Source organism: Cibotium barometz, chromosome 7 (genome assembly GCF_041138505.1).
Source record: "Cibotium barometz isolate CiBa-2024 chromosome 7, ASM4113850v1, whole genome shotgun sequence".
Taxonomy (NCBI): Eukaryota; Viridiplantae; Streptophyta; class Polypodiopsida; order Cyatheales; family Cibotiaceae; genus Cibotium; species Cibotium barometz.
This window is the reverse complement of record NC_141052.1, coordinates 37,614,350-37,623,711: the sequence shown is the minus strand read 5'-3', so window position 1 is coordinate 37,623,711 and position 9,362 is coordinate 37,614,350. Positions and strand designations below refer to the sequence as shown.

The 9,362-nt window shown below is 43.1% G+C and overlaps 1 protein-coding gene across 5 annotated transcripts; it reads left to right on the top strand.

The window, feature by feature from the left end:
• The first annotated feature begins 471 nt into the window (after window positions 1-471).
• LOC147636956 (transcription factor GTE9-like) lies at window positions 472-6,921 on the top strand. 5 transcript variants are annotated; one of them, XM_086800543.1, is made up of 13 exons: window positions 472-592; window positions 1,039-1,111; window positions 2,845-3,402; window positions 3,499-4,347; window positions 4,429-4,533; window positions 4,613-4,735; window positions 4,817-4,905; window positions 5,055-5,127; window positions 5,236-5,304; window positions 5,391-5,509; window positions 5,930-5,993; window positions 6,080-6,210; window positions 6,372-6,921. In XM_086800543.1, exons 3-13 carry the CDS (start codon window positions 3,015-3,017, stop codon window positions 6,630-6,632), a joined length of 2,271 nt encoding a protein of 756 aa, XP_086656669.1. In that variant the 5' UTR covers window positions 472-592; window positions 1,039-1,111; window positions 2,845-3,014; the 3' UTR covers window positions 6,633-6,921. The 5 variants fall into 5 exon arrangements, with proteins under 5 accessions (XP_086656669.1, XP_086656667.1, XP_086656668.1 ...); XM_086800541.1 differs by having other exon boundaries at window positions 2,845-4,347; XM_086800542.1 differs by having other exon boundaries at window positions 1,039-3,402.
• The last annotated feature ends 2,441 nt before the right edge of the window (window positions 6,922-9,362 follow it).

The following is a 9,362-nucleotide window of genomic DNA, read 5'->3' as shown; positions in this document are numbered from 1 at the left end:
GTGTGATGGCCTACCTCTCTTCTGGGGTTTGCAGATGCAGACGCTTGTCTATACTATTTGCAGATGCAAACGCTTGGCAAATGGTAAGGAAGAAGCATCTTTTGACGCTTTATAAGCACGGGAGGAGAAAGACGAAAGGGTTGACGCCGCCAGGAGAAAGACGAAAGACGAAATGTTTACGCTAGGAGAAAGACAAATTGTTGACGCCATGAGAAAGCAAAAGTGACGACGACAGGAGGATCTCGTTTCAGCTCTCGTGCTCTCCAAGAAGAAAAAATGTCTCTAAATAATATATAGATAAGACAATCGATGTTTATCTAAATATAATATAATATATATATATGGCTAAATTAAATCTCAATGAGAGACAGCGGTCGTGAACCGTTGGATTGAGAGGCAAAGATCGACGGTTAGAGGGGCTCTTAGAGGAATATATGCCGTTGGATGGGGAGCAGGATCCACAGTCAGAAATAGCCGGCGTCTGCTATATAACAATGGAGTTCGCGCCCAATCGCCAAACGCGTCAATCTTACGGAGGCAAAGCGAAGAACTGAGAAACGCTTGCCTTCCGCCATAGCCAGAAGATCTCAAGGTATATCTCTGATCTCTGTATTTCCACCATAGCCAAACAATCCAAGTGTCTCTCTTCCATAGTCTTAACTCTCAAGCTTTCTGCTTTTTCGCTATAGCCAGAAAAAAATTCTGCGTGTCCTACTCTCAAGATTTCTGCGTTTCATCATAGCCAAAAGAACCTAAAGGTTTTATGTAACCTGTTGTCGCTGTCGCTAGCACTCATGATGATGTCTATCCTATATCTCTGCGTTGATTCATAGCCAGAAGTTTTGAGGATTCTGCGTTTATGCCAGCCTTTGACTCTTGTTGTATGGCTCTGTGATTTCCTGTTGGTTCGATTTAGGGTTACGTTTTTTGATCGGGTTAATGATAGGACTGGGGCGGTTCAGGGTTATTAAAGTCATTGGGGCGGCATACGGTTTATGATTACGATACTTAAACACGCTGGGTTTGGGTTCCTGGCAGGTATAGGTTTTCGGAATGTTCGACTTTCGGGTGATTTCAGCGAAATAATTTCTGGACCTCAACGAGAGTCAGGGTCTCTTCTCCCCTCCATTATTTGGAAATTTGCAATGCCGAAGACCAAACCCTGGCTCCGGATGAGTAAATCAATCTTGTTTTGATCAACCAATCGTAGCAGCTGCTGAAACTTTGATCTGATTTGCAGAAACCTAAATCTAACTGCGTTTTGATCTTTGATCTGAAAACTTGTCTAATACCTTTGATCGAGTTGCACAAATCCTGCCTATGAACCCAATTCCTCGACCTGAAAATGATCAATGCAAATCTGTAGTTCAACTACTGAACGCAGTTTACTCATTGCTCTGAGCTCTAATTTGAACTCAATCATTACGTGGACTCACTTCATAAAGCCTGCCGCTGCACAATTGATGCAATTAAATGATAGAATCAACGAGTAACTTGCACCCAAGCCAGGATGCCAAGTAAAATCACCTAGGCAATAACGGGGTTGGCCCTAATCTTTTAAGTGCATTGAGATTAAAGATTCAAAACTCTTGCTCAACACTCAGAAGTGGAGAGGTGAGTTCTCGCTCGATTATCCCAGACGGTGTGTGGAAGGCCTTCAAATAAGAAGACGGTGGCTAGTCATATTCACTTTCCTTGGGCGGCAATTTTTTTAGTGAGGGGGTTTGCGTTGTAGGGTGGGGTCTCTCTGGCAGCCCCTGCTTCCCTCCCTTCGAGTAAGCAGATGGTGGCTGGTCATATTTTCTCCCCTTGGGCCTGCAATTTTCTAATGAGGGGGTTTCGCTTGTAGGGTGGGCTCTCTCTGGCAGCAAGAAAGCATCAAGGTGGCATCATGTAGGGATGGAAGGTCTTCTGACAGGAGTTTGTGAGGGTTGTTATCTGGTGACCAAAGGATGCTCTTAGTTTTCTCTTATCCAGAGGGATTGAGAGCCTCCCTTGAGAGGATTGATTATATATAGAGGCCCCTTGTAAGTGATATGGTTATAAGAGAGATTTGTGCAATGTGAGATATCACTTAAGTCTCAGCTTAACTTCCTCCTATCTTGATATCTTCTTATATGTTTCTCAAATGTAGCTATGGGTAAGTGCAACCAGATGTGTGAAAATAATTTTGGACAAGTATAAGTAATGAGATGAGAATGCCATTCAGAACTCTTGAAAGGACTAGAGATGTTAAATCATGTGCATGCATTGGCTGTAAGTCTACAATGCAAGCAGCAGGTTAAGGAGTTGATGCTTGAGTTTTCAATCGCATGAAGGCTTCGAACCCACCCTACCAAAATGATGCTCCTTCTTGCCTGTTTTGGCCAAACATGCTAGCTCTTGAATATCCACCTTATACATACAGTACTTGTATGCAAGCCTCAGTAAAGTACCACCACTGATCAGTACTTTCAAGAGTTCAAGTCCTTGTAGCTTTGGAAAGTGTCTTTCAACATCTGCTGTTGCACGACCCCTCCATTTTTCTATCTGAATGGACTCAAGTGTGACGATTTGACAGGGCATTTGAAGGTGTTTTAAGTAGGGATTGAAAGTAGTGAAGCACCATTTACGATGAGCTTTGGCATTTATGAAGAACTATGCTAATTGCTTTTGGCAATATGATGATATTAGTTTTAAGGTAATCATGAGTGATCCAAGGTTTTGAAGTGTTTTCCTGAGATGCTGAATGGTAGGGTAGTAATTATGGTTTTTCCTTTGGTGCTTGTACCTAGTATGCTGGTATTTTACTTATGTTTGTATGCATGTTGCCAAGCTGAAGGCAGTGCAAAATATTTTTGTCAGGGTCCTGAGGTTGTATCCAGGACATATCAAATTGAAATTCCCTTCATGAGACATCCAGCTCATTCCTGTACATGGCATCTGCTCTGTATGCTTAAGATGAAAGGCATTACTATTCGCGGGGAATATGTGTCAACAGCACAAAGAGGTGCCAGGCTTCCTCAAAGAGCTACATGAATGATTTTCCATCTTCAAAGGTCAATGCCCCCAAGACCATTGGAGAATCAGATGCAATCACTCAGAGGACTGCAAAAATTTGCCATGGTCAGGGTATGGAAATATTGTTAGCTGGTTCATGTCTTTTGAGTTTGGGCAATGATGGTTCTGGGGTAGCTTGTAACTCGATCTCTACCTCTAATTACACAAGGGCTGAGAGAAAGCAGCTAAGAAAATGGTTGTATTCTGAGATTGAGCGTGTACAAAATTTAACGACAAGGCTTGAGGCTCGAGAGCAGGACCTTAGAGAATGCAGACAAATGCCTGAACTTGATAGTTGTGGGTCTTCATCAAAGTCGGTTTGTGAGGCATTGCTTGTCTCCGGGACAGTTTCACTAAACAAAGGTAGGCTTCTGTGCAATCCTAAGCATGTTAACTTAGACCTGTCTTTAGAAGCCAAAAAGCAGACTCCTAAGGTCCATCAATTATATTGCGATGCAGATTTTGAGCTGGATTTAAACAGGGTGCAAAAGCCTAAACCTATAATGGGAGTTAAACGAGGTTTTTCGTTGAAAAGAGACATACTGTCAACCAAGCGGCAGAGAGTTGATACTAAGGCCAAAACAGCAGATTTGATGAGACAGTGTGGCCCAATTTTGAGGAAGCTCATGTCTCACCAGTTTAGCTGGCCTTTCAATCAGCCTGTTGATGTTGTAAAACTCAATCTGCCTGATTATCGTCGAATCATCACGAAACCCATGGATTTGGGTACCATAAAGTCCAAGCTTCATGGCAACGTGTACTCTTCCCCGTTGGAGTTTGCAGGAGATGTCAGATTGACATTTGCAAATGCAATGAAGTATAACCCCAAGGAACAGGATGCCCATATCATGGCAGCTTTTTTAAGCAAGATGTTTGAAAGCAGCTGGAGACCCTTGCGTAAGAAACTTGAGCAGCTGACTATGAATTGTGATGCTCACCAAGGTGAGGTGGTTACCCAAGGCATGATTCCCTCTCCTCCCACCGTACCTTCACACTCTGCCATGACTGTGAAAAGCCATAACAAGCCAAAAACAAGAACAGATAAGCTGCCCAGATGCCAGATGACACATGAAGAAAAGCAGGCTGTGGCTAAGATGCTAGAGGACATTGAACCGGATCAAGTTAATCACGTTATAAAGATATTTAGTAGGAAGAATCCAAATTTAAAACCGGTAGATGGTGAAGTGACATTAGACTTTGATTCTTTGGATTCTCAATCTTTGTGGGAAATCTACCGTCTGCTGGGAGGTTCAAAAAAATCTATCGAAAAGCAAGCCCCAAAGCAGCCAGACTGTGGTGAAGTATCCGGTAGGAATCCAGTAATACTGCAGCATGTACTTTTGAGTTGAATACATCGTCTAATCTATGCAAGCTTTCTACCTTGTGTAGAGGGTGATGTCGAAGAAGAGGACGTTGATTACAGTCTGCTGGGAGGTTCAAAAAAATCTGCCGAAAAGCAAGCCCCAAAGCATCCAGACTGTGGTGAAGTATCTGGTAGGAATCCAGTAACACTGCAGCATGTACTTTTTGAGTTGAATACATCGTCTAATCTATGCAAGCTTTCTACCTGTAGAGGGTGATGTCGAAGAAGAGGACATTGACATTGGCATTGACATGCCCACATCAAGCTTTCCTCCTGTTGTAATCGATAGAGATGGTTCTGTCAGCAGTGGTGACTCTGGATCATCCTTGAGTGGTTTGTATTTGTTGCCATGTTATTCTTTGTCTTGACATTCATCAGTGTGCTGTTAGGTACCAATAATTCATGACATGGCAGGTGCAAGTTCTGCTAGCTCATCCGAAAGTGAGCCAGTTGCGGACAATGCTCGATCTCCTGGTTCAGTTAACGAAACATCACCTAAGAAGGTGTGTGTGTCCATTTGGCTATCATAATTGCCTTTCCTCTTGGTTCATAGGTTTAGATGCCGGGTTCGGGTGTGCAAATTTGTAAGCTTGATATAAAGGAGGCTGAAAGTGCCCATCCTTGTGGATTTCTGTACCTGGCACTACTGCAGGAACCCATGGGTTCAAGTGCTGTCTGTGATGAGCAAAGGGACAGCCCCCCCGTGACAACAGACGGTGTAAAAAGTGCGTGTATGCACTGGAGGTTTTTACGAGTATCATGGGGCAGCTTTTTTCCAGAACATACACGATTGATGTTTCAGGCATGTGCTTGATATATGCTGTTGCCTGCAGGACCCTCGAGTCGTACTGATGAGGAAACCTCTTTGACCAGGAGGAATACTACAGGAACTACTCAAGAAGGTTGGTTTATTATTATTATTCTAGAATTGCAAGGTGCTCTGCTCGTGTGGCATTTTCTCCAATCAGTATTGAAGGAATATGTGCAGGTGGATTTGCTGTGCCAGAATGCCAACTACCGCCTCAGAGACTAGTTCGTGCTGCCTTTTTGAAGAAACGGTTTGCTGATACCATCCTGAAAGCCCGAGAAAAAATATTGCCATTGAAGGTAGGTGCATTGTTTGAGCTTAGAATAGTGCTGTTTTCTCATTTAGAGAGCTACAGCGTGTGAGACCTTACAAGTGCTAGTTCTTGCTAGTGTCACACAGCCCACACAACAGCTTGGGGGGCCAAACTGGAGCCACTCTACCCTGAGTTATGCTCAGTGAGTTCACCCAGCCTTGGTGTCAAGGCTGTGTAAGATTGCATTAAAGTGGGATCAGCCTCTGGCGCAAACATGCCTTGGTGTCAAGGCTGGGGGTGGTCCTTTGCTTGAGACAACCTGCCAGGTGGGAGGTAGTGATGGCTTGTAGAGGTCATGTTACAGAATTGTTTTTACACTGACTGAGAGTTGAATAATGCCCTCTTTCTCTCGCTACCTACCCCCTCTCTCTAGTGTTTCTCAAAATTTCTTTTACTTCCTGCTCAGAAAGCTGGGGATCCTGAAAAGCTGAGAAGGGAGAAGGAAGAGCTCGACAGACTGCACAGAGAAAGTATGTAGCTGTGGCACCCCAAAGTGGAACATGATAACTAGAACTGCTGTATTTATGCTAATGATTCACTACTCTTTTTTTAATAGAGAAAGCAAGGCTACATGCTGAAGCTCAACTTGCAGAGGAGGTCCGAAGAAAAGCCGAGGCTGCTGCTGCTGCGAGAGTAAGGCACCAAAGGGAAGCAGAACGGCAGGCTGCTCGCCAAGCGCTTGAGCAGGTTTCCATAGTTTGGCAATAAGTCTGATGTGTACTGATCTCTAATAAGCTCTTGATAAGCTAAATAAGGTTTTCTTTGTCAGGTGGAGAAGACAGTAGGACATGGTGAAAACTTTGATCTAAATAAGCTCTCGATAAGCTAAATAAGGTTTTGTTTGTCAGGTGGAGAAGACAGTAAGACATGGTGAAAGCTTTCATCTGCTGAAAGACTTAGAAATGCTTGGAAGAGCGTCCCTTGGACATCCTTCCGTCTCCTGTTCTGCTGAGGGTGCATTCAATTGGGCTCGTTCACAAGGGCGTCCCCTCGAGCAGCTCGGTCTTTTCATGAAAGTAGATGATGAAGAGGAACAACTGCTTTCGCAACCAGAGAAATTTAGGATGGGCTTTCTACACGAGAGTGAGGAAGGTGAGATAAAGGACTGACTCACTGATTGATTGGAGAGAAAAGGGGTGGAGCACAAGTGCTATAGTGGGATCCCTCGTACAACGGAGCAATTCTGTAGGAGCAATTCTACAAAAAGAGCAATTTTGGTGTATGAACTGATGCTGTAAATTTTCAGGATTGTCTTGATAACAGTGAAACACACGTGTGCAGGCAGTGCCAACAAGCATGAAGGATATTCCAACGCCTCACCCCTCATTAGGTCGTGCTTTGGATCATGACTTCTACCAATCCTTCTTAAGTCACAATAGTAGTTATGCTTGGTGAAAACTTATTGAGCACATGCCATGCATCCCCATCATAGATCTGGCCATTTAGCACACCTATGCTCAGAAAATTTACCACATTCCTAACCTCACTCCCATAGATGTGTGACCTTCAACCTACTTTTTCCGCTCTCTTTACCACATGATGTCACTAAAGCCATACGTAAGCTGCAACATGGGAAGGTCACGACCACGAGGACTTACTAGTTGAGCATATTGTTGACGCTTGTGACACTCTAGCTCCCTTCCTCAGTTGATACGTTTAACATAGCCCTTTGCAGGTTTTCCACTCTATTGGTCTAGTAACACCATTATGTTAATCCATAAGGTCGGGGACCCATTCTATCCAAATAAGTATTGCACCATCATGATGTTGGCCACACATTGGTTGGGTTAGTGCTAGAGTCTTGTCATTGCCTTTGCAAAGAGAGAGGGGCATAGAGCTAGGGGAGATGGGGGATAGGCAAGTTTTCAGAGGACCTATTCCACCTTGGATCATATTATTACATTGAGTCATCATTGAGGAGGCTCCGTGAAGGGGCAAAAGGTCTTTGTGGGCTTATGCAAGGGATTTCATATTGTACCTTGAGGGTGCCTTCTTAGATGCCTTTATGCATTGCACTTTCCTATAAAGACGTTGTTTATGAGGCTTATGGAGATTAGTTTCATTCAATCAAAGGCCTAGATATCTATAGAACACACGTCACATGCCATGATGATTGTGATCAACTAGATTAGAGTCGCATAAGGGTGGAGATTGGGCCAAGAGAGGTGATCTGTTGAGTTTGTTCACTAGAGGTTGAGACAGAGGAGCATTACCTTTTTAGATGCCTAGTGTACTATGAGATATGAGTGAGGTTTCAATGCCTCTTCAAGGAGGGGTTTGGGCCACTATCTTGGGTTATTGATTTCCTAGAACATCGGTGTCTAGAACTCTATTTGATTGAGTTGTGATGACACATAGATTAGCTATGTAAAGAGGCACAAAGGTAGGCCCCAGATACCTTACAAACCACCATTATGACTTTCTTTCATGTGACCTAGGGGGAAGGCTCTACCTGATGATCATGAGATAGCCTTAATCTGGATGCTCCCACTCGATGGACTAGGTAGTGCACATGATAGCACACGTGCCACAAGTGCAACCTCGTCTCTCAGGCGTCTCCCTAGAGAGAGCGATCCATGTATGCTCGAGACCAATTGGTTTGAGGAGATGCTCCACCCAATATCTTCAAGGACCAATTGGTATGAGGAGACACTCCACCCAATATCTTCAAAGACCAACTAGAATGAGGAGATGCTCCACCCAATATCTTCAAAGATCAACCGGTATGAGGAGATGCTCCACCCAATATCTTCAGATCTGTAGAGAGATCCTTTAAAGATATAGAGTGCCCCTCCATAGGTAATGGGTGTGGAGAGCCTCTATATAGCCATAAGTTGAGACCCACTTTGATGCCCTCACATTGTATCATTGTATCACTGCACCATTGGCACTTATAGGGATGGTGTTTTTTTTTCTCCCAGTTCTAGTTGGGTTTTTATATCATGTTTTTATCATAATTATGTCGCTTTAGGGACACATTAAATGTGTACCCCTTCTAAAAGTTTGACCAACCCACATTCTCTTTTGCCTTTCCATTTCTTTGTAGTGAGCTACAATACTAAAACTCCTCCAAGGCAAGGTAGGGAGGGTTCTTGTGCCCATTCTTATGAAATCCATGAGCAAGTCTCACTTTCAAGAATGTGTACGATCTATTGCAATTAAACTCACTTAGAAACCTTGGAAGGCAAAGTTATAGGTGAATGATAAGAAGTCGTCTCCGGTTGTAGTTAAGTGGTTGGGGCGTTAAAGTCCTAACATGAAAGTCGTGTGTTCAACCCCACTTGCTCTCTCTCTCTCTCTCTCTCTCTCTCTCTCTCTCTCTCTGCTCTAAATCTAAGATATAATAATCTAATGCTATAGAGGCACTACCCTAGGTGATGGACATGGACTCCACATACATGTGTTAGAGCATGATGACACATGTTGAGTCCCACTAGTTTCACTTGCCTCACCTTTCATTGTGTATGTGTGGGTGCCACATAGTACATGGGCCTTTCTGCTTTTGACACTTTTTTTGTTTATTATGTTTTTGATTTCCCATAGAACGTATCCACTTTTTTTTTGTTTATTATGTTTCTGATTTCCCATAGAATGTATCTAACACTGTATTTGATTACATGTTTATGACTTCCCATTTTCATATAGAACATATCTAACACTTGTTCATCTCATACCCATTGGTTTTTAGAAAATGTTCATAAAATCTATCTTACTTTAGTTCTCTCTTCTTTAAGAATCACGAAATCATACCATCATAATTTTTTGGGGGTTGTTTTTATAATGATAGCTCATTAGCTTAGATTCCTAAAAATATGTGTAGAAAACCTTTTATGCATGTG